Raw genomic sequence first — 25,670 nt, forward strand, 5'->3', positions numbered from 1 at the left:
ATTTGTTGTTGTTTGTCTTTTGGATGGTGTCCGTCCTAACTGGTGTGAGGTGATATCTCAATGTGGTTTTAATTTGCATTTCTCTGATAATTACCGATGTGGAGCATCTTTTCATGTGCCTTTTGGCCATCTGAATTTCTTCTTTTGAGAAGTGTCTGTTCATATCCTCCACCCATTTTTTAATCATGTTATTTGCTTTTTGGGTGTTGAGGCATGTGAGTTCTTTATGTATTTTGGGTGTTAACCCCTTGTCAGATATGTCATTAACAAATATATTCTCCCATACTGTAGGATGCCTTTTTGTTCTATTGATGGTATCCTTTGCTGTACAGAAGCTGTTTAGCATGATGTAGTTCCATTTGTTCATTTTGTTTCCCTTGCCCGAGGAGATGCATTCAGGAAAAAGTTGCTCATGTTTATATTTAAGAGATTTTTTTCCTATGTTTTCTTGTAAGTGTTTTATGGTTTCATGACTTACATTCAGGTCTTTGATCCATTTTGAGTTTACTTTTCTGTATGGGGTTAGACAATGATCCAGTTTCATTCTCTTACATGTAGCTGCCCAGTTTTGCCAACACCAACTGTTGAAGAAGCTGTCATTTCCCTGTTGTATATCCATGGTTCCTTTATCATATATTAATTGACCATATATGGTTGGGTTTATATCTGGGCTCTCTAGTCTGTTCCATTGGTCTATGGGTCTGTTCTTGTGCCCTTACGAAATTGTCTTGATTACTGTGGCTTTGTAGGAGAGCTTGAAGTCGGGGAGTGTAATCCCTCCATCCCCCATGCTTTATTCTTCCTTCTCACAATTGCTTTGGCTATTCGGGGTCTTTTGTGGTTCCATATGAATTTTAGGACTATTTGCTCTAGTTCATTAAAGAATGCTGTTGGTAAGGGCCTTATGATTTTCAGAATGGTCAGTGAGGACTGGCTTCAACTGAAAGTCACCATTTTCATTTGCCCCTAACAGAAGAGTCAGCCTGTCCTCTGAAGCTTTGACTTAACCCTCTCTAGCTATCAAAGTCCTAGATGGCATCTTCTTCCAGTATAAGGCTGTTTTGTCTGCATAGAAAAATCTTATGTTTAGTGTAGCCACCTTCGTGAATTATCTTAGCTAGAACTTTTAGGTAACTTGCTACAGCTTCTACATCAGCACTTGCTGCCTCATCTTGTACTTTTATGTTATGGCTTCTTTCCTTAAACCTCATGAACCAACCTGTGCTAACTTCTAACCTTTCCTCTACAGCTTCCTCACCTCTCTGAGCCTCCATAGAATTGAAGAGAGGTAGGGTCCTGCTCTAGATTAAGGGAATAACTTGGTTTACAGGAATGTGTGGCTGTTTTGAACTTCTATCCAGATAGCTAATACTTTCTCCATCTTAGCAATAAGGCTCTTTTGCATTCTTATCATTAGTGTATTCATTGGAATAGTACTTTTAATTTCCTTGAAGAAGTTTTCCTTTGCATCCACAACTTGGCTACCAGCTCAAGAGGACTAGCTTTAGACGTGCCTTCCCCACTAACCTTAATCATTTCTAGCTTTTGATTAAAGTGAGAGATGTGTAATACTTCCTTTCACTGACCACTGGTAATTCTAAGGTTATTAATTGGCCTAATTTTAATGTTGTTGCGTCTCAGGGCATAGGGAGGCCTGAGGAGATGGGGGGGAACAGCTCATCAGTGGAGCACACTCAGGGCACACACAACATTTATGAATTAAGTCCACTGTTTTATGGGCACAGTTCATGGTGCCCCAAAAGAATTACAAGAGTGACATCCAAGGTCACTGATCACAGATAACCATAACAAATACAATAATAGTAAGGTAAAAGTTTGAGATATTGCAAGAACTATAAAAATATGACACAGAGACATGAAGTGACAAGTGCTGTTGGAAAAATAGCACCAGTAGACTAGCTTGACACACGGTTGCCACAAACCTTTAATTTGTAAAACAAAACAAAACAGTATCTGCAAGTAGGTACAATTTTTGAGTAAAACGAAATACAATAAATCAAGGTATGCCTGTATTGATGTTCTATTTCAGAGCCTCTTATAAGGAAATTACATTGATTATTAGAAAAAAATTAAGAAGTAGGGTGTCTTACTTGTTTCTAAGAGAAATATAAAGTGCCAGATCATCTTATCATGAATATGAGAACAGTGCTAGCACTGTTCTGTGCATGTTTTTAAATGTGTAATGTTTTTATTTATTTATTTTTATGTATAATGTTTCTATATATTAGGTTACTTAAAATTACAAATAGATACAAATACAGATTTTTCCATTGAAATTCCAGGTTGTAGCTGCCTGTGCCATGCCTGTAATGAAAGGCTGGAATATCCTGACAAACTCAGAGAAATCTAAGAAAGCCAGGTATGTTATTGTTACTCATATAGTAACTTTTCTTAGAGCAGAAAATTCTCATTTCAGTATTAAGACCTTCCCACACATGAGAAATTCAGTATCAAACTCTGAAGAAATTGCTGTGTTTGGCTTCTAGGAGCAGTGGAAGTGAGTACATAGTAGAGGAGGTGAGGTCAGATGTTTATTATTTTGAGCTGAGTGTGGTATCAGTATTAAAATCCCTTATTTGGTAACTTTTGTTTAGTAATTAAGTTCAGCTTGTAATGAACAGTGAATCTGAGGCTTATTGAACTGAGATTATTGCAGCAATATATTACTGCACCATACTGGCACTGACTGTTTTTGTTTTTGTTTTGAATTGTGAATGTTTTCTGAGGACCGTTCAGCAACTTTTGCTAATTCTGTTTTAAAAGTAATACTTTTCTAGGTTCTCTAATGATATTAAATTCTAGACTCCTGTAAACATTTTAAAATTGTGTGTTTAATACTACTTGTATGATAGTTACATTGGCATTTCTGATAATAAATGTAAAATTTAACAATATGAGAGCATACATCTCTAAAGGTTATTGAATAGCCTATACATAAACCGTTTTTGAGTGCCAGCGATTTATATATTACAATTTTTATACAGAGAAGGTGTGATGGAATTCTTATTAGCAAATCACCCACTGGACTGTCCTATTTGTGACCAGGGAGGTGAATGTGATCTGCAGGTTTGTGGTCTAATTTCATAAATCGTTTTGGTTGTCTCAAGTTTTAATTTCATTAACAGCATTAGATTACCTTTCTCATAATCTGTTTTAAGGACCAGTCCATGATGTTTGGAAGTGATAGGAGCCGATTTTTAGAAGGGAAACGTGCTGTGGAGGATAAGAATATTGGGCCCTTGGTAAAGACCATCATGACTAGATGTATACAGTGTACTCGCTGCATCAGGTAATTTTTTTCCCTTTCTCTTCTGGAATATCATTTGTATACTTATTTAGTATTCACAAAATTTGGTAAAATAATAACACTGGAAAGGAAGGCAACTTTTTTTGGTGGGAGAAGAGGGATGTTGTTGTTAACAATTTTTGCATAAGCCAATAAAGTTGTTCACTTTCATTTATTATCAGTCCATTGGTTATAAATGTCAAGATCTGTATCTAGCTAAACTAGATATTATTTATATGATTTGTGCAATTTTCTTTCTGTCTGTGTGTTATATACTTCAATTAAATTACATGCAAACATTGAATTATTTTTTATTCAGGGACTATACTCAGCATTGCAAACATACTTATCTTTTTAGTGTTTTGAAAATCATTATCTTATTTGTGAACGTGAAATGGAAAGGAGATAATTTCAATGTATTTGACCATTTGCTGGTACATTTTTATCTTACAGATTTGCAAGTGAGATTGCAGGAGTAGATGATTTGGGAACAACAGGCAGAGGAAATGATATGCAAGTTGGTACATACATTGAAAAGATGTTCATGTCTGAACTGTCTGGGAATATCATTGATATCTGCCCTGTAGGTGCCCTAACCTCTAAGCCCTATGCCTTTACTGCCCGGCCTTGGGAAACAAGGTATTCGTTGTGGTATTTCTTGACAATTTGTCTTTCATCCTTTTATTTGCTACTGTTCACAAAAATTTCAGATTCTTCTTTTTCCTGAGTTCTAATTATTCAAATTTGTGTTAGGGTTTTATTTGTTTGCTCTAAGTTAAAACCTTTTTAATGGAAGGTAAACAGTTAGACTGAAAAATAGGATATGAACCTGTGAAAAATTAATTGTAGCTTTCTTAGAAATAAATTCCAGAGTATTTAACCTCAAAACTGTTTTTCTCATTTGTTCTTCCAAGGAGTAAAATTGTCTTGATTTTTAAAATTTATAGTCTCCTCTCATTAAGTTTTCAACCATGTGGATATATCATACTTTCTTTAACCAGTTCCTACTATTAAACATTTAGTTTGTCTCTATTTCTTTGTAATTCCGTATCTATGATAAATATTGTTGTATATTTCTGATTCTTCTAAGCCAAGAAATGACATAGGTAATTGCAACAAATTTGAATATTGTTAAGGTTCTAGGAACATACCAAATTGCCCTCCACTTTTAAACTCCCACCAGAGTATAAGGTGGTGTCTTAAAATTCGAAGTTTTAAACCACATATTTAGGTATTCAAAAGGATTGGGGGTTGGAGAAGGGTGAAACAGTACATAACTGTTTAAGCAGAAAGTTACTTTCTCCTCTCCTTTGAGACTCCCATAAACACAGGTTGCTACACTTGATGTTGTCCCACAGGTCTCAGAGACACTTCATTCTTCTTAGATCTTTGTTTCTCTTTGTTCTTCATGTTGGATAATTTCTATTGAATTATCATCAGGTTCATTTATTCTTCTGCCATCTCAAATGTGCTGTTGAGCCCCTTTAGTGAAGTTTTTATTAAGTTACTGTATTTTTGAACTCGATTTCTGTTTGGTTCTGTTTTATACTTTCTGTATCCTTACTTAGAATCTCTACTTGTTCAGTCATGGTTGTCATACCACCCTTTAATTCTTTTTTTTCTTTTTTTTTTTTGGTATCATTAATATACACTTACATGAGCAACACTGTGGTTAATAGATTCCCCCATTATCAAGTCCCCACCACATACCCCATTACAGTCACTGTCCATCAGCATAGTAAGATGGTTTAGAATCACTATTTGTCTTCTCTACCACCCTTTAATTCTGTAAACATGATTTTCTTAGTTATTTGAACATATTTTAATCTTCTTGTTTTTATTTCTAAAGACGTCATAGGAATTGCCCATGTCTGCATAGCTTAGTAGTCAGATAATGATTGTGCTCAAATACCATGAGCCAATAAAGCTTCCATCCTCTGCCAGTGGGTCTTTTTGTGGAATAGAGGAGCAAATTCAAAGTTCAGACTGTTTTCAAGAGTGCTCAGCCTGTACTTACACTAGTCCCTTTGAGTCTCAGTGTTGTCCAGGACTCTGTGACTAGCGTAGGCCCTCTCTCGTTACAGCTGCACATAATGCACAGTCTCCTCTAGGAGTACTTGTCCTGAGGATGACTGCAGCCTCAGGCTCGTAGAACCTTGGCTCTCTTTGGCACAACAATCTCCAAGATACCACTTCCACAAAACTTTACTTATTGCTCCAAACTGAACCTTCATGTGCAGGAAAGAAGCTCCCATCTACACAGCTTGCCTTACTCTGATAGAACCTCCAATTCAAGGTGGTGAGGGAGGGGTAAGAACAGATCCAAGCCAGAACACCACTGATTTCCACTTTCTTACTGGAAATTCGGTTTTTCTGCACACATGTTGCTGTATGCTTTGGTAGATTTCCAAAGTGCTGAACTGGTTGTTTTGTTAATTTTGTCTAACTTTATTGTTACTTTTTTGGAGGGAAAAAGATTTGTCAAGCTCCTTAATTAGGCATACCCAGAAATCTCACTCCTCTTAAAATTTCTATAATCAAATTTTCCCAGATTTGGCCATTTGGAACCCTTCCAGTTGCCTTTTAAAAGACAAATACTTCATTTTTGCATTAGGAATTTAGGTGATGTGTTAAAATATGAGGTAATTTTTTTTATTGCAATTCCTCTGAGTTATTTTTAGAATTGAGAAAGGAAAATAATTTTTAAACATTTTTTGTTTTTGTTAAACCAGGAAACAGAAACTTTCACTTTATTGTCAGAATCAACATAGTACATACATGTCTTTATTTTCTCAGAAAGACAGAATCCATTGACATAATGGATGCAGTTGGAAGTAATATTGTGGTAAGCACAAGAACTGGGGAGGTGATGAGGATTTTGCCAAGAATGCATGAGGACATCAATGAAGAATGGATCTCTGATAAAACCAGGTACATGTTTTTTTTTCCCTTAACTTTTGCCATATTTAAAGGAAATTTTCTAGTAGTTTTCATTTTAAAGAACTATCTTTTATATGTTCAAATTAATAAATTAGACTATTAAGGTCTGGACCGTTTATATAGAGAATTGGACAAAACTGATATCAGTAGTCCTATGTGTATCACTGGCTTTCATATAAACTTTAAGAAATATTTTTTGGAGAAAATGAACTATATTAAGATATTTAATCTATTTTGGTTTGTTCACTGGAGGAAAAAAGCTAAATATAAGTTAGAGATTACACAACATAGTTTTAATAAAATATCTAGAGATACTCAAGTTTTATAAACAAAAATGATTTGGCTTCTTCAGCTGTCAGACTTTTGTTTTTTAGTTTTAAAATTCAGGTAGCTGAAAATAGATTTTAAGAACTCAGATGTTTTAAATGGTAGTTTTAAGTGATGTTCATAAAATATTTATTAGTTCATATCCAAAAAAACCTGAAATAATTATTTCTGTCCAGGTGTTTATTAATACACTTGATGCTTTAATACTGTATTTAAATAAAATTTACTTTAGATTTCAAATTGAAAATTATAGCTTCCCTTTTTTAGCAAGATTCCACAAATTGTGTAATTTCTGTTATCTAGATTTGCCTATGATGGGCTAAAACGTCAAAGACTTACCGAGCCGATGGTCAGAAATGAAAAGGGGCTATTAACCTATACCTCCTGGGAGGATGCACTCTCTCGTATAGCTGGAATGGTAAAAAATTGAAATATACACTAAATAGTGATATCTGATTTTCAGGGGGTAACTTTGTAGTTAGAAGGGGATGTGTGTCTCTTTACTTCTTTCCTCTTACCAAGATTACCTTATGTTTAGCAGACGTTTATTGAGAACTATATACCAGGTGTCATGCTGCTTGTAGGGATATAAAGACCCTAAAGACACATTGTCCCTACTTCCTACAATCTTGTTGAAAGATACATAATCAGTCAATTATTGTTGTATGCTGCTATGTGTAGTTGTGCAGGAAATGATATATGGGAGAGCTCTTAAGAGGGGTGCCTTACCAGGGCTAGCATATTAAGGATGCTTTCCTAGGTAAGGTGGCCCCTTTGGCAAAGTCTGAGAATGAATACAAGCTTGCCAAAACAAAAATGGAGAGAATGGCTTTCTTATCAGAGAAAGCAGCATGCATAAAAGGCTTGAGGGAATGGCAGATACTTCAGAAGAAGTTGTATTTAACTATAGTTCCACAGTTCTCAGCCTCCACACTTCATTTTGAGACCCCTTTGTTCCTAAACAAATGATTACCCTCCAAGCTGGTGTTACTAGTCCTGGCCCCACAGATGTCTCTACTTCTCACTTACAGATTAATTAATAGTTGGTGTAAGTAAAACTTTTTAGTCAAAAGTTTGTTGCTTTTTTGTACATGAAAATGGCTTGATTTTTCTGAATAATGATGGTTTTTGCTGAATGAAGGTTTCTGGGTGATAATCCTTTTCATCCATTTTTAGTTTCAGAGTTTTCAAGGCAAGGATGTGGCAGCAATTGCAGGTGGCTTGGTGGATGCAGAAGCCCTGGTGGTGCTCAAAGATTTGCTTAATAGAGTGGACTCTGACACTCTGTGCACTGAAGAGCTCTTCCCTACTGCAGGAGCTGGGTGAGAAATGTGAAGTTAGGGTGTAGGCTTTTTTTTGTGTGTGTTTTTTTTAACAAGTTGGATATAAACCAAAACATCTATGGCATCAATGACTAATAGGTAACAGCTTGGGTTTTCCATATAGCCAACAATTTATTTTCACATATAGACCAAAGTCAAATCAGGAGCTATTAGAGAATCTAGTTATTAATAAATGTCTGAAACTTAAATGTAATTTGGGAATCTGTAATAAGGATTTTTGGGGATTATCGTGGGTTTGTTGACATGAGAATAGTCTGTGATTATTGTGTGTTAAGTTTTAAAGGAAACTTGCATTATCTATTTTGTATTTCCAGCACAGATTTGCGTTCCAATTATCTTCTAAATACTACAATTGCTGGTGTGGAAGAGGCAGATGTTGTCCTTTTGGTTGGTACAAATCCACGTTTTGAGGCACCACTATTTAATGCTAGAATTCGAAAGAGGTTAGTCGTAATACAGGGTTTTAGAAGTACTTATGTAATAGTTGTCTGTTTTATATATGAAAGATGTCTACTTTAGCTTATTCCTAATAGTGGGAATAAGACTCCAAGAGATAATGAGAGGGTGATTTCTAACAGGTCCATTCCTCCCACCCTGCCCAACCCCCTGCGCTGATCTTTTTATTTTATCTTCTTAATTTTGAAATAATTCAAGATGTTTGAAATAGCCTTAAATATACTCATTTTTGTGTACTGTTCACCCAGATTAACCACTGTTAGCGTTTTGTCATACCTTATTATTCCCTATCTATGTGTATATATGTGTGAATGCAAATTTCTGAATCATTTGAAAATCAGCTGTAGACAAGATGCCTTTTTATCCCTGAATACAATTGATCCTTGAACAACATAGGTTTGAACTGTGCAGGGTCACTTTTAGGCATACTTTTTTTCAATAAATATATGGAAAATTTTTGAAGTTTAGCAACAATTTGAAAAAACATTTTCTTGTCTCTAGCTTACTAGCTTACTTTAAGAATATAGTGTGAAATACATTAACATACAAAATGTGTTAATTGATTGTTTCTATTATCAGTAAGGATTCCAGTCAACAGTAGGCTATTAGTACTTAAGTTTTGGGGAGTCAAAAGTTATATGCATATTTTCAACTGCATGGGGTGGTTGATACAATAATACTATCTAATCTACTGTTTATATTCAGGTTTCACCAGTTTTCCCTTAATTTCCTTTCTAATAATTTTTTTCCTGCCCAGAATTCAGTTTGGAGTGACAAATTGTGTCATGGTCTCCTCTTCTGCCATTTTTTGAAGAGCACAGGCCAGTTATGTTGTAGAATGACTGTCTGTCTTTTTGTATCTTAGAGACTTGCAAAAGGCCAACAATATAATTTATCTTTTATACTGGGACACTGAGGAGTGAAACGGGGAGTTGTTAATGACTCCAGGATAGTAGGTAAAACCAGCACTGTCTCAGACAAACTAGACTATATGGTCACTGTACTTATAACTATTTTTAGAGGAGCTGGATCCGTACTTCCCTGCTACAGAGAATAAATATGAATGATGTAGTATATTTTGATGAACTATATTTAAATGTCCTTAATGTATAATTAAGAGATAATAAACTCTGCTGTACAAATGTGGCATAATAAAAACTGTAGGTCATTTATTATAAAATTAAAATTCATAGTTGGCCTAGAGTTAGCATTCTTACACAGTAAACTAATTCATTGAATTACCTGGTATGTATTTTTGCAACACTATTTAGGAGGGTACACAGATTATATCTGTTAGTAACAGGTTCAGTGTTCTGTGAGCGCTTTTGTGCTTTTAACATTTTGTAATATAAGTAGATGTAGCACCGAGCATTGATGAGACCAGTAACTGCTAATTTGAATTTAGCTCTCAAAACTTTTTTGATTTTATTTCAGCTGGCTTCATAATGACTTAAAAGTGGCCCTTATAGGCAGCCCAGTGGATCTCACTTACAGATATGACCATCTGGGAGATTCCCCTCAAATTCTTCAAGACATTGCTTTGGGTAGCCATCCATTCAGCCAGGTACTTTCAAGTTATATGTATCTATTCTTGTTGATTTTTAAATATTATTTTTTATTAAAGTTACTGTTTTCATAATAATGACATGTTATTACTGTTAAAACTTACAGCAATATAGGGCATAGAAGCCACAGGGCATAAATCCGCAAAAAAGTAAAAAGCTAACCTTTTCAAACAATATTGCTTCTCTCTCTCACTTGCCAACTTTACATTTCCCTGTATGGCCCCGGAAGATGACTGGTTAGCCAGAGACGGGTAAGATTCCTCAAGGGAGGAACAACCTAAGACAGGCACAGTCGCAGGGGGGCCATCAGGTGAGAAATTGGGGATCCACAGGTGAGACTTAGAACCTCACCCCCCATTTTGAGAGAAATCTTCTGCATCCGTGGATGTTTTGTTGCCCTTGTCTAGCTTGGATTAATACTTAGTCTATAGGCACACACCTGATCATCTACATTTGCCCTCTTACAGCACTAAACTATGTTTTCTACCTTTATCTTGCATCTACCTACCACTTCAGCATTTTATTAAAAAAAAACAATAATAATAAGGGAGAAATGTGGGATTCACATATAAGTCAAGTATAAAAATCAAATGAATAATCATAATTGACCTGATTGTTTATAGTTCATGGTGCGTGATCAAAACCGAAAGTTTCTGTGATGACTGCCCTTGCACTGTTCACCATGTAAGAGCTTATTCACTATGTAAGAACTTGTTCACCATGTAAAAACTTGTTCGTTATGCTTCAGAAGATTGGAGACTGTTGAGAATTAGGCTTGGGGTGGATTAATGATTGTGCATTGAGTCCCCTATACAGAATTTTATTGTTGTTAACAACCATATGATCAATAAATATGACAGATACCCTCTCAAAAAAAAAAAAAAAAACTTACAGCAATATAGAAAAGAACATGGAAGTAAGTAAATCATCTCTCTTGATACATATATAGAGAGAGTGAGCTGTATGACTAGATAGGCAAACAAACAGAAATGAGGTCATACTATACATGCTGTTTTTATTTACCAGAGTTTAATTTCCCGTGAAATTATTGGAAAAGAAACTGAAAGAATTAAACTTTAAACTTAAATGAAATTTTCCTTACCGCAAGAGTTACTATTCCTAAAAGAAATTTCAGCAACACTTTTAACATGACTTTTTTCATTACTGAGTTCTTAATTTTCATTCACTTCATTGCAGTCTTGGTTTTATAGTTTTTATTATTTTTCCTAAGAGGGGCTTGTAGGTACACCATTTCTTGAGTCCTTGCTTGCATGAGAATGTCTATTCTATTCCTGAAGAGAGCCTGAGCAGGACGTAAAGTTCTTGACTCACACTTGTTTTCCTCTCTGAACTTTATAGACACTGCCTTTTGTTACTGTGGAGAAGGCTGTGTCAGCCATATTCTCCCCAACCCTATCCTGATTTTTCTTTAGATACTTTTTCTTTGACACTTGATGCTTGATTCTTTATCCTTGAAATTGGTGACTTCGCCAGAATATGTCTTAATAGTGGTGGTTCTTATTTTTTCTTTATGGGACTTAGTGAGCCTTTCAGTCTGAAGGTGCAAGGTTCTCTTTATTTTAGAATTTGTGTGTCTGTGTGTGCATGTGTAGGGGAGTGGTGATTGTTGAAAAAAATGAAAGGGGTTTCTTTTTCTCACACAACAATAGTTCTGGAGGTAGATGGATTGACAGGTAATGCAGTTGTCCAAGGATGTCATCAAGGAAGGATCCTGCCTTCCTGCTTTCCTATCCTCAGTGCATTTGCTCACTGTGTGTGTGTGTGTGTGTGTGTGTGTGTGTGTGTGTGTGTGTGTGTGTGTGTGTGTGTGCCTCTCCTGTGGTGTGTGTGTGTGTGTGTGTGTGTGTGTGTGTGTGTGTGTGTGTGTGTGTGTGTGTGCGCCTCTCCTGTGGTGTGTGTGTGTGTGTGTGTGTGTGTGTGTGTGTGTGTGTGTGTGTGCCTCTCCTGTGGTGTGTGTGTGTGTGTGTGTGTGTGTGTGCGTGTGCGTGCGTGTGCGCCTCTCCTGTGGTTCCAAAGATGATGGTTTCTTTGCCTACAGCCTCAGGTATAGGCAAGAAGGTCAAGTGCAAAGGGACAAAGCAGCCAAGGCTCCACTTTTTTTTTGTTTTGAATAGGAAAAGCATTATCATGATGCCAATGATCAAAAATATAAAAAATATTTATTGAGAGGTATCCCTCTTTTCTTTACTTCCCATCCCCATGCCCTAGAATGTGATAAGTGTTCTTCAGAGAAGTTTTCTTCTGTAATGGATTTAAATGTATTTTCTATTACTAGCTCTGTTCTCTTCATTTAGATCTCTTAACAATGCAGATATAGGATCCCCTTTTCTATCTTTTCTGTCATGTTTTCCTTTGTTCCTTTTCAGTTCGTTTTGTATAATTTCCTATAGCTATCTTTCTTTTCCTTGTATTTAAGTCATGTTTTATTTTGTTTTTTTGTCTCTGGAATGGTATTCATTTTTAATTTATTTCTCTTCTGGTTCTTTCCTGAGTTCTGTGTTGAAAGTCTCCTATTGCACAGTAATCCATTGTGTAGCCTTTGAGGTCTTTTTTTAAGTGAGAAAGTGTGTGTTTTTCATTTCCTTTGAGTTTTTTTGAAAACTTTCTCTGAACTCTTAACATTTCCTTGGGAAATGTTTCTTGTGATGAATGTCCTGTGCTTTGTAGTATCCAGGTATCATTCTCATGCTGATTCTTTGATTTGAGCCAGCTATCTATTGAAGAATGGTACAGAGAGTGGGCAGGACGATGAGCTGTATTGTTTACAACTTCACTTCTAATTTTTACGTCCTCCACCACATCTGCAATTTCCTTTGCTTTTGGACGCACTCAACTGAATGACTCAGTTTTTGTCATTTAGGAAGTTACTATGGCTTAAAGCAAAGCCCTTAAAGTTTTAGGTATTCTACATTGTGATCTAGTGATCATTGCTTTTCCCTGCCTCCTCCTTCTTCTGTAGGCATGTTAACTAGACAGAAGACAGCAGACATGGTACTTCAGTGTGGTTTCCTGAAAACAGTACAAACTGAATCTCCCTAGGGACATTTCTCCAGTTTCTGTGAGACCTACTCATAGTCATTCTGACCAAGGATATTTGGGAAGGGTTTTCATTCTCAGTGTTCACTTTTAGAAAATGTGTTTTATCTGATTATAATTTAGCCATTTCACAGTAGCAGTGGCAAGGTGTTTTATATTAAATCTGGTTGGATGTATGTCTGTTGACTAGCAAATCACTGACATTCGTTTTAGAACTAAAACTTAGGACAACATTGATGCTAATTTGATTAGGTTTAGTTTACATTTAATAAATTTTTTAATTAAAGTTCTTTTTTTAAAAAATAGGTCCTAAAGGCAGCTAAAAAACCAATGGTCATTTTAGGCAGTTCTGCACTCCAAAGAAACGATGGGGCAGCAATTCTCGCAGCTGTTTCCAACATTGCTCAAAAGATTCGGGCAAGTAGTGGTGTTACTGGTGATTGGAAAGTTATGAATATCCTTCATAGGTATGTTGAGTAATTGTTTATATACAATAAAATTCAAATAATTTTATGTTTGTGTTCCTGTTACACTGTCACATTTAGATTTATAAACTTAATATTTAGCAACATCTCAGCAGATGCAAATAGAAACCTTTGTATTTTGTGTGAGAAGAACCCAAGATAATAAATGATATTAAAAATATCCAAAATAGCATTAAGGGCTGAATCTTGAAAAACGGTATTATATTAGTGTACCTTTGTTCAAAAATTACAAGTTCTCTCACTTTAAGTGATAAAAATGTAAGCTACCATGAAAGCTCATCTGAAGTAAAGTTTTTTCTGACTATATTAATAATGCAAATTTATTTTAGAAGAGTTGGAAAGAGAAGAAAATGTGTGAAAATGGAAATTATCCTTAGTCCACAATCTGCAGATAATTACTGTTGCTATTTTGGCATCCTTTCTTCTGGTGTTTTTTTTCCCTGTGTGCATATTGTGCATATTGTTTTAGTCATACAGTTGAAATACTGTGTATATAATTCTGTGTATATAATTTTGTTTTTTGATTGATTTTCATTACCAAATAGTATTTTCCTCCTGTGATTAGAAATTCTTTATAATATAAATCTTAATGGCTATTTAATATCAAATATAATTTTTTAGTCATTTCCTTCTTGGGCAAATGGGATAGATATTTCTGAAGTTCTCAAAGCATATTTCCAACTTGTTTTAGAAAGGTTGTACCCATTTTACCTTGGTGAATAAGCTTTCCTATTTCACATAATCCTTTCTACCTTCAGTATTATTTTACAAATTCTTGAAATTTGTTTAAGGATTGAGGCTAAACACTTTTTGAAGTATGATATGCAAATATTTTAAATCTTAAAGTGTTAAGTACATTCTTAAATGTTTCCCCTTTTATTGGTTTAATTTGGTATTGTATACCATCAACATTTTTTACAACTTTATATTTTTTAATAGAGATTATTTTCATTGATCACCTCTAGATCCTTTCACCCACAATTTTAATTCACTTTTGTGTCCATGTTTTTATTCATAGTTTTTTATTTTTTGGTTTTTTTTTTTTTACCTTCTACATGAGTATCTAAGTGAGTAACTTTTTTTTTTTTTTTAATGTACCTGAATATAGAACAGTGTACTGGTCCATTCTAACAAATAACCACTTGGCTAAGTACAAAGATCACAGTCTTTTTTGCTTTAATACTCAGTACTTTTTTAACTTAATATTTTAGAGAAGATTAAATTTAAAACTCTAACCTGAATTTTGTCTCTGATGGTAACTCTGATGATGATTTTATTTATCTTATGTGTGTCTGACTGCCTGCCCACCCTTAGGGTTCCTTACTTTTTATGTTAAAAATTCCTACCAGAATATAACTGGGTGACATACCCTTGTTGTTACCTTTGCCTGGGAATGTAATTAGATACTCTACATTTTCAAACGACATTTATTTATTTATTTTAGGTTCAGAAAAAGTTACTGGTTTATTTTTACATTACTGCTGTTCTGTAGAAGCTTCTGTTTGTTATGCATTGGTTGGCCTTCAGGTTCTTATTTTTTTTCCTCATAAATTTTCTAACTTCCTTTTTCTTTATCCTTGGAGAAAATTTCTTAAATTACATTCTGTCATTTTATGAGTTTTCATTCTGGAGAGTGCTAACACTGTTGTAATTTTTTAATTTACTAACCTTGTTTTTTTATTTCATTTCATGCTTACTGCAAGATTTTTTTTGAAAGTTCACTGTAGTGTACTAGGACATACCTTTTAATGCTTATTGAGAACATGAAACACATTAAAAAATTTTTTCTTTATTTCTTATAGTAAGTTTGTTTCAAAGTAAAGAATATTTTCTAATTCTTGGAGAATATTTTAATTAGCCCTGTAGTTTTTTTTGTTGACTGATAATTTTCACAAATGCCAACTTAGGCATACTTAGTTTGTTTTCCAAGATGAGGTGCATAAGTTAGTGTATCTGCTCAGTTTTGAGAGAGAAACCTCAAGACTTAGAGGGAAATTAAGAACAAAATATTGTATGTGGGGTGAGGAGCTAAGTTTTGAGATTGGAAAGTATGAGTCTGCAACTTTGTTAATTTTTAGGATGTTTGGCTATTCAGGGTCCTTTGCATTCCATATGAATTTTAGGATCAGTTCATGTGTTTCTGCAAAGAACTTAGCTGTGAGTTTTGGTAGGGATTGCATTGAATCTATAGATCAATTTGGGAGTATTGTCTTCACAGTATTAAGTCTTTCAATCTGTGAACACGGGATGTTTTTCCATTTATTAAGGTCTTTAATTTCTTTCAGAAGTTGCTTTATAGTTTTCATTATATGAATCTTGCATTTCTTTTGTTAAATTTTTCCTAGGAATTTGTGATATCTGGTCAGAAGGTTTGGTACAGCAGTAGCACCCAGTGAGAGTTAGTTTGACCTGACCCTCCTTACTAACAAATAAGTAAAGACTAGTTGGCTCCATACACAGTAGGTCCTCAGAATGACTACTATTTCTAGAAAGAAATTTAGTAATAGTAAACTGTATCAAAGATTTACAATTGTTCAAATAGTTACTCCAGAAATTTCTTTAAAAAATTATTTTCTGCTTTTAAGAGTAATATGTGTGGAGAAGGGACATAGTAGTAGATCTCTAGCAACTTGTTGAAATGATGGACAGTGACTGCAGTGGGGTGTGGGTGGGGACTTGATAATGTGGGTGAATGTAGTAACCACATTGTTTTTTCATGTGAAACCTTCATAAGAGTGAATATCAATCATACCTTAATAAAAAATTAATTAAAAAAAAGAGTAATATGTGTGCACAGAAAAAATTTCATTAGGATATACACCAGTGTACTAATTATAGTTTTCTATTAATTACAGTTTATGGATATCTTAATTTCTCCCTTTTAGTTTTAGTTTTCAGAATCATCTGCTTTTTGTCTAATGACTGTGCTTGGCTTAGCATGTGTTTTGCTTTACTGTTTTGAAAAAGAAGCAATATAAGACAATTGCAGTTGGCATAAAGTTTCCAGAATTCTTCCATTAAATATTACCTCATGAAGAGACACAGTGTTGTTCTAAGCATCTTCTTTCTTTCTTTGCCATTCTTAAGACAGTAAGTGCTGTTTCTGGTTTTGACATCTATTTTAAATGGGTAAAAAGGTGTTGGACAGCACTGAATAGAAAAGAGACTAGGTATCATTGTAAGAGTCACATTTAATTTTTTTATAATGAGAACACTGTAGGTATGCTAAAAATTGATAATTGTTTTTACAGGATTGCAAGCCAAGTAGCTGCTTTGGACCTTGGCTATAAACCTGGGGTGGAAGCAATTCGTAAGAACCCTCCCAAAGTGCTTTTTCTCCTGGGAGCAGATGGAGGTTGTGTCACTCGACAGGATTTGCCAAAGGATTGTTTCATTATTTATCAAGGTAAGTTAGTGCCTGTGACACCAGAAACAGAAGAGAATAGTACATTTTGGAGAAAAGAAACTATATGGCAACATGTTGAGTGGCTTGAATATTTTCCTTTCAGGAATTTCCTATATCATACCTCCCTCAATTATTTCTTTAAACCAAATCATAGGTTTTATTAGTTACATAGTTGATATTAATATTAAGAATTATTAGCTGATGTGATTTAATATTAAGAACTAGAAGAAATCTAAATGCCCCTGGTAACAGGAATGTTGTATTATGCCTTTTTATACAATGAATATTATGTAACATTAAAATTCAGCTTATCAAAGAATATTTAACATTATTATATAATCAGGGGGAAGTCCTTTTTTAATAAATAAAAGTATTAAAAGTTAAAAAAATCATGAATCCTGTGTTAAAGGACATTTAATGAGTTATACTTTATGGTACTCCTTTGGCCTTTCTGTGTTTGATTCATTTTCTTGAATTCTCACTCATTATAAATGTAATCAAGTTTCCCTGGAATAAATAGAGTCCAGAGAACTCCTGGATATTTTGCAGAGAAAAGCATTATACAAGTTCCCACTTCATTTTACACATAAAACCAGGAATTTATAATAGGCTTTTTATTACGATGACACTTAAAAGCATTATATAATATTTTACATTTTTACTTTGATAAAGTTAAACCAAAATGCATTAACCTAAATTCCATTCCTAGTCCTTTTGAGAGAATCATTGATGACTATTTTGATATGCATGCTTTGTATATTTTCCTGTGCATATACAATCATGTACACAAATGAGATCAAACTTCATATATTGTTCTTTAACTTTTGTCATTAACTCATTTCTTTTTTCTTTCAGCAATTTAGTTAAAATATTACTGAGTGACAATCTTTTAGTATATTATTTTTTATAATTTTATGTTTATGCCTTTTTTATTATTATTATTACCATCATATTCCTGTTCTGTTTTTCATTCCTCTACCACTTCAGTCTACTTTACCAAATTTCACTAATGTACATCTGAGCATTTCATGATGATTTGTAATCATCAAAAGAAATAATATAGCTGGTTGCCCCTTATATATGTGTATATAATATACATCAAATTTGTGTATTTGAAAAGTAATCTGAGAAAAGACAGCAGATGCTTTAACAGTAATCTTCTTTGGGATAGGAATTGAATTGTGGACAAGGCAGACTTATTTCAGGTATTTTATTTCAAGTATTCAAAGTATATTCAGGTATTCTATTCAGAGTATTTTATTTCAAATACTTGAGTGCTCTATCACTTTAATTTTTAAAACACTTCTGTAATTTTAAGAATGGGACTTAAAAAGGATATCCAGTGTTCACATATGAAAGCTAATCAGTTTTTTACTAAAATGTGGTTTGTCATTTTCTGACTTTTCACAGGACATCATGGTGATGTTGGAGCCCCTATAGCTGATGTTATTCTCCCAGGGGCTGCTTACACAGAGAAGTCTGCTACTTACGTCAATACTGAGGGCCGAGCTCAGCAGACTAAAGTAGCAGTGACACCTCCTGGCTTGGCAAGAGAAGACTGGAAAATTATAAGAGCCCTCTCTGAGGTATTTGTTATATTAGTGATGCTATGAATGGGGTATTTGACATATTAGCTTGTCAGAATGATTTTCAAAATCAAGGAAGATGCAAGTCTGAAACACAGAGTGAATAATCCCTGTAGGAAAAGGTTCAAAAAGTGAGGATTTGAAATTGGTGTTTTATTTTTGACTTGTCTATTGCCTAAAAACACTTCTTTTAACTCTTTTTACTGTATAAAAAGAAGCATGAGATTTAAAATAATACACAGTTGTATGTGATTGATAACAGATTAGCAGAAGCATTCAGATTGAGCATAGATAGCATTGTCTGTTTAATCATTTATTTCATAAGTCTGTTTTATAAAGATAAATTAATGTACTGATAGCTGTTTATGAATTAGAATTTTTGACAATTGTGTTCACCACTTAACCATTTGCTTATTATTTATGCTAATGGACACCAGATCTTTTTCACTGGTATTGCATTATTTCAACATAGTTGCAGTTATATATTATTTGAAATTTTTACATATTAAAGCTTTATGTCAATTTTGGGGTACCTGATATTTATAGATTGCAGGTATAACTCTTCCATATGATACTCTGGATCAAGTAAGGAACAGATTGGAAGAAGTCTCTCCTAATCTTGTTCGATATGATGATGTCGAAGGAGCTAATTATTTCCAGCAAGCAAATGAGCTGTCCAAGGTAAAAACTTGCCTGTATGCAGTTTCACAATACTGGTAACAGTGCTAGTTCTCAATACTATTTTTGATCTTTAACTTCTTTTTTTGCAGCTTGTGAACCAGCAACTTCTTGCTGATCCACTTGTTCCACCTCAGCTAACCATTAAAGACTTCTATATGACAGGTACGCAATTGTTAACATGACTGCCAAATATGAAAGGTGTGGGAAGACATAAGTAAGATCACTTAATTTAGCATTATGATTCTAACCTGTTAGTGGTAGTATTGGATATTTTGAATCTTTGAAGATTTCAAAACATCAGAACTAATATAATTTGTGTTTTCTGGCTTTACTCAAATTTTTTTTGATTCTGACACTAAGCAGTTTGAAAATCCAAGAATAGTTAACAGATTTTAAATATAAAATTTTACTACTGTATGTGAAATCACTGCTGTATAGCAATTTAGGGAGAATTTTATTCTAAGTGACAAACAACTGTGAAGGTTTTCCTGAGAATTACAGTATAGAAGAATCAAAACACCTAAGTGTGGAACATGTTAAACAGTGCTTCTGATATAAATTGTTAGGGATGTTTTTAAGAAATGTAGATTTACTTGAATTTGTTTACTGTGTATCTTAACACTTCGTATAACATATAGGTTACAAGGTAGTTGATTGATTATTTTAAATAATTTTCTATCTAAAAGCAGGTAAGAGTATATTTTTCAATTTTTGGTACAGTTTGTATCTAAGATTATTTTTAAGAGGTTTTTTTAGAAGTTATATTCATTATAAAATACGTATGTAAGCCCAAAAGAGCAAGGAAAAATTACTGATTCTGCTACCTAGAAATAACTACATTAATTTTTTTTAACATTTTGGGCATTCGTCCAAGGATATAAATACTTTTCATTTAAACCAAAAATGTCGATTAATTAGTAACGGGGAGAGGGGGCTGCCAGCTTTATTCAAATAATTTCACATACCATAAAATTCACCCATAAAGTACACAATTCATTGGGTTTTAGTACATACTGTTTTGTAATCAGTTTTTCAGTAACACTATATACATTTTTTTCCTTACATCTTTAATACTTTAATATTTATAATGATTGCATACTATCATATTGCATGGCTATATATAGTTATTTAATGATTCCCAGTAGTACTACTAAAAGTATTTAGCTAACAAGGAGCTTATCTTCTAAATTTGTTGGTTGTACTCGTACAATTTACATATAGTTGCATAGAATTTCATAGTCTGTTTTTGTTTTCTTCAATATGTGCAACAAGGTTTTACTATGTGCTTTTTAAAAAATTGTATTATCAAAATGCATTTATTAATATATTTCAGATTCAATTAGCAGAGCCTCACAGACAATGGCCAAATGTGTCAAAGCTGTCACAGAGGGTGCCCAGGCAGTGGAGGAGCCATCCCTGTGCTGAAACATCTACTGGGAATCCTGCATGGTTACAAATGGTTAACTGACAATTATGTTGGAGTAACCTCTCAGAGGTTTATCTCTTTAAAACATAACCTGAATGATGTAATATTTAAGGTTCTACCATGCTTATTTGAAAACAATATTGCAGTTTTCAAAGAACTTTGAGGTTTCAGAAACATTTATGTATTCCGTGTCAATGTTGTTAAATAGTTTAATAAACGTATATAGATGCTCTTTCATGTAAAAGTATTGATAATCTTTGCCGTAAATTTAAAGAAAATCCTTAAAATATGAATTTTTGTTCATAGTCATTGATCATTTAATGTTTGTAAAATGGATGAAATAAGAAGAGCTTCCATTATTAGGACCCAATTTTTTCTAGTGCTAAAGAAAAGATTTAAGCATTCAGTCATGCTGGATAAATAGAGAAAGTACAGTAATATAATCATACATCAGATATATATCTTGGACAACTATAATTAATAGTTGTCATAATATTATTAGATGATTATTCAGCTTTCTCCATGTGGTAAGCACTCTGGTTTTACATGCATTACCTTGTTTTGTCCTTGCTACAGCAACCCCATGAGGTCGTTGGAAATGACAACTGAAGTGCAGGGATATTAGGTAGCTTGCTCAAGGCCATAGCAAAAAGTCACAGACCCAAGTCTAGTTCTCTCTGACTCCAAAGCCCATTGTTCTTTTTTTCTTTTTTTTAAATTAAGGTATCATTGATAGACAATCTTATGAAGGTTTCACATGAGCAACACTTGTGGTTCTACATTCACCCATATTATCAAGTCCTCCCATATATCCCATTACAGTCACTGTCCATCAGCGTAGTAAGATGCTATAGAGTCACTACTTGTCTTCTTTGTGCTATACTGTCTTCCCTGTGTCCCCCCTACATTATGTGTGCTAATCATAATACCTCTTAACCCCCTGCTCTCTCCCTCCCCACCCACCCTTCCCACCCCCTACCCCTTGGTAACTGCTAGTACCCTCCTGGTGTCTGTGAGTCTGCTGCTGTTTTGTTCCTTCAGTTTTTGCTTTGTTATACTCCACAAGCGAGTTGAAATAATTTGGTACTTGTCTTTCTCTGCCTGGCTTATTTCACGGAGCATAATACCCTCTAGCTCCATCCGTGTTGTTGCAAATAATGGGATTTGTTTTCTTATGGCTGAATAATAATTCTATTGTGTATATGTACCACCTCTTTATCCATTCATCTACTGATGGACACTTAGGTTGCTTCCATTTCTTGGCTATTATAAATAGTCCTGCAATAAACATAGGGGTGCATATGTCTTTTTGAATCAGGGATCTTGTTTCTTAGGGTAAATTCCTAGGAGTGGAATTCCTGAGTCAAATGATATTTCTATTTTTAGTTTTTTGAGGAACCTCCATATTGCTTTCCACAAAGGTTGAACTAATTTACATTCCCACCAATAGTGTAGAAGGGCTCCCCTTTCTCTGCATCCTCGCCAGCATTTGTGGTTTCTTGTATTTTTGGTGTTGGCCATCCTAACTGGTATGAGGTGATATTTCATTGTGGTTTTAATTTGCATTTCCCTGATGATTAGCAATGTGGAGCATCTTTTCATGTGCCTGTTGGCCATCCAAATTTCTTCTTTGTAGAAGTGTCTTTTCAGATCCTTTGCCTATTTTTTTAATTGTGTTATTTGCTTCTTGGGTGTTGAGGCATGTGAGTTCTTTATATATTTTGGATGTTAACCCCTTAATGTATATGTTGGTTATGAATATATTCTCTCGTACAATAGGATGCCTTTTTGTTCTGCTGATGGTATCCTTTGCTGTACAGAAGCTTTTTAGCTTGATGTAGTCCCATTTGTTCATTTTTGCTTTTGTTTCCCTTGCCCAAGGACATGTGTTCAGGAAAAAGTTGCTCATGTTTATATTCAAGAGATTTTTGCCTATGTTTTCTTCTAAGAGTTTTATGTTTTCATGACTTATATTCAGGTCTTTGATCCGTTTTGAGTTTACTTTTGTGTATGGAGTTAGACAGTAATCCACTTTAATTCTCTTACATGTAGCTGTCCAGTTTTGCCCACACCAGTTGTTGAAGAGGCTGTCATTTCCCCATTGTATATGCATGGCTCCCTTAGCATATATAATTGGCCATACATGTGTGGGTTAATATCTAGACTCTCTATTCCATTGGTCTATGGGTCTATTCTTGTGCCAGTACCAAATTGTCTTGATTACTGTGCAAAGCCCATTGTTCTTTACTGCTGCACTTAATTCCCTCCTATCAATAGAGATTCTATAGGTTGTTATTTCTAAGAATTAGCATTGAGAAGCTTGATGGACAATGCATTTTTCTGTTTTCTCTTGAATTGGTGTTTATATAATGTCATGGTGATTTAGCTGACATTTTTCTTTGTGTAATAGATTACACATGCATGCACACACACACAGACACACCCTTGAAGTGAGGGACATCTCGAGATAAATTGAGATATTTGATGTTCCATATTCAGTATATTAACACCATCTGCAGTAGTAGGTCAACTAAATTATTTTATACAACTAACAGGTTTTGTAATTTTCAGTTATCAAAATAAGTAAAAATTTTATAATCTAAAGCTATATTAAATTTTTTTCAAAACCTCTGTTCAGAATCCTTTTGTTTTGCAATCCTCATTCCTTGCTGCTTTCATTAAAGATTAGCCCAACTATAGAATGTGGTTTTCCTGATAAAACAAAGTATAAGATATTTAGAATAATAGTATGTCATCAATACTCTATCTTCAAAAATTACATAAAATTTGTCACTTTTAACAGCTTTTTAGGAACTATTTTATCCACATTAGTGGTGTGTCATGAAATTGTATACTTGGCTTAAAGTACTTTGCTTAAAATTCTCAGTTGTCTGAAATTGTATAAATTCCTGCTGAAAGTCTTTGAATTCAATACAAACTTTCTGTCATTCTCTACTTTCTTTACTGCTTAGCACTGTTGGTGACCTCACAACACAGGGGCATACACTCTCAGTTTTGTATTTTCCGGGGTACTCTTCAGTCAATGGGTGTAAACTTCATAGGGTTGTTGGTGAGAAAATATTGTGTTCAAGTGGAGAAGAGGTGACAGATGACTAAGATGGTCCAGGATTTTTGGGCTGCCATCCAGGCAGCATGTGTTGAATTTGTAATTCTGTAAAAAATACTTTGCCTGGGGTGATTAGTGCTCAATAAAATTCATTGGTTTTTACATAAAGTAAACATGAAAGTCTGTCTCAGGCACCTATTAATCACATAATGTTAAATATTAAGGTTATTATGAGCATACATATTATAGATGGCTGCCAGGAAAAGAAAGACTTTCTGAAGAAAAACCTACAGGTAGAAGAAAAATAGGCATAGGTGAGAATAACCTGGCTAATGGAATTATGATTCAAAGCAAAGAGTCCTATAGCATGTTACTTCTATGATAGACAATGACTGCAGTGGGTGGGGTGAGGACTTGATAATATGGGTGAATATTGAAACCACAATGTTGTTCATGTGAAACCTTCATTAGAGTGTATTTTCAATGATACTTTAATTAAAAAAATAAAATGGAAAAAAGGAAACTGTGTCAACAGTGAGGACATATACAAAGGCTCAAGACCAAGTCCCTCTGGTCAAAGAAGGCCAGCTGGAAAGACTGTGGAACAATGCCATTTAAAGAGGACCTTCTAAATATGTGCCATTAAAGCTTTAAGTATTTTGTGTCTTAATTTTCACAAAACCCGGCTGACAACGGGTATTAATTGAGACCCAAGAAATATCAAATAACTTGCCCACGGTTACAGAGTTAGAAACTAAAGGCAAGGGGGTTTAGAGAGATTTTTACTGCCCCATGTTGCCTTAAATGAAAACCTTTGAACAGCTATAAAAATTGAATAAATGTTGAAGAAAAATCTTAAAGCTTGAACTCCATATAGGATTCCCCCAAATTTACTGTGCATTGTACTATAATGAATATATTAATAAAAATTATTATGCATTATTAACAATACCCAGAATATAATCATCTTTTATTACTTATTGCTGAGTTGTTTATAAACATTTCTTGCCAGATCAGACAGATCTTGTTCAATTTTGGAAAAATAACTTAGAAAAATTGTAGTATTTTTTTATTTGTTAAAGATTGTAATGTATCTACCTCCAACTTAATAGGGTTGTTAAAAAGATTAAGTTAGAAAGCCTGTTAAACTCTTAGCCTGTTTCCTGACAAACATAGTAAATGCTCAGTGTGCTTAATAAGAGAACCATCCTTTTAGGAAAATGCACATTCAAAATTTTGCTGACAATTTCAGGAGGTTGCAGCTAACCATCCATGGGAGTCCTTGATCCTAAAATGTAAAAAGCCCCCATTTTAAGTGAATCAAGCAAAAAATTTTGAATATTAATTGTGAGGAAAAGCTATACCTAATATAACCTCCAACTTGTATTTTCCTAATGTGGGTAAAATTGCAATATTTACAGAATTTCTTGCCTGGCCTTAGTGCATCTCCATATTAATAGGTGTTTCCAAGGGGTGGAGAGAAGTCCATCTCCTTATCAATAGGTGATTACAAAGGGGAGCATCCTTTTTTGCAGCTGTGTGGCAAGAGAGATGGGCAAGCATAAGTGGATCACTGCTTGTAAGCAATAAACGGGCTTCTCCCACTTTATTTTTCCCTTTGACTTATTTCAGCTTCAAAGGTAATTTGCCCCAGGCTGGGAACTTATTTTCCCACCAAGTTACACCTAAGAAATGCCTTTCTTTTCTAAGGCTCAAATGAATTAAATGACTTGTTCAAAGTCAACCTAATCAGCAAAATACTGTTACTACAGACCATCCACCAGGGTTGTGAAACTTAATTTACTGTGTAGAACTCTGCCTATTTTGATGGAGTTTTTACAAGTCCCAAACAAAATGAACAAAATGGTACTATTAAAAGAAGGAAAACTATATGCTGGCGATAGAAAGGGTACTGAAGAAGGGTTAGAGCTATTGATGCACATAAAAGGAGACAGGTGGTTTATTTTGCCAACATAAACCTTTGCTAATATAAACTGTGAGCCTTATTGTTGCCCAAACAAATT

The 25,670-nt window shown here is 34.2% G+C and overlaps 1 protein-coding gene across 5 annotated transcripts in view; it reads left to right on the forward strand.

Moving 5' to 3' along the window:
* NDUFS1 (NADH:ubiquinone oxidoreductase core subunit S1) overlaps window positions 1-24,597 on the forward strand; it is a 30,637-nt gene extending 6,040 nt beyond the window's left edge. For all 5 annotated transcript variants that reach the window (XM_057503658.1, XM_036927955.2, XM_057503656.1 and 2 more), the window contains 15 exons: window positions 2,304-2,380; window positions 3,006-3,087; window positions 3,180-3,310; window positions 3,761-3,946; window positions 6,104-6,238; window positions 6,878-6,992; window positions 7,751-7,896; window positions 8,232-8,360; window positions 9,808-9,937; window positions 13,302-13,462; window positions 16,732-16,886; window positions 18,297-18,472; window positions 19,019-19,153; window positions 19,243-19,315; window positions 20,487-24,597. In XM_057503658.1, the coding sequence (XP_057359641.1) occupies window positions 2,304-2,380; window positions 3,006-3,087; window positions 3,180-3,310; window positions 3,761-3,946; window positions 6,104-6,238; window positions 6,878-6,992; window positions 7,751-7,896; window positions 8,232-8,360; window positions 9,808-9,937; window positions 13,302-13,462; window positions 16,732-16,886; window positions 18,297-18,472; window positions 19,019-19,153; window positions 19,243-19,315; window positions 20,487-20,578 (1,923 nt within the window). In that variant the 3' untranslated portion in view covers window positions 20,579-24,597. The remainder of the gene's footprint in view (window positions 1-2,303; window positions 2,381-3,005; window positions 3,088-3,179; window positions 3,311-3,760; window positions 3,947-6,103; window positions 6,239-6,877; window positions 6,993-7,750; window positions 7,897-8,231; window positions 8,361-9,807; window positions 9,938-13,301; window positions 13,463-16,731; window positions 16,887-18,296; window positions 18,473-19,018; window positions 19,154-19,242; window positions 19,316-20,486) is intronic.
* Window positions 24,598-25,670: the final 1,073 nt, after the last annotated feature.

The sequence above is a fragment of the Manis pentadactyla genome, chromosome 6, assembly GCF_030020395.1.
Source record: "Manis pentadactyla isolate mManPen7 chromosome 6, mManPen7.hap1, whole genome shotgun sequence".
Taxonomy (NCBI): domain Eukaryota; kingdom Metazoa; phylum Chordata; class Mammalia; order Pholidota; family Manidae; genus Manis; species Manis pentadactyla.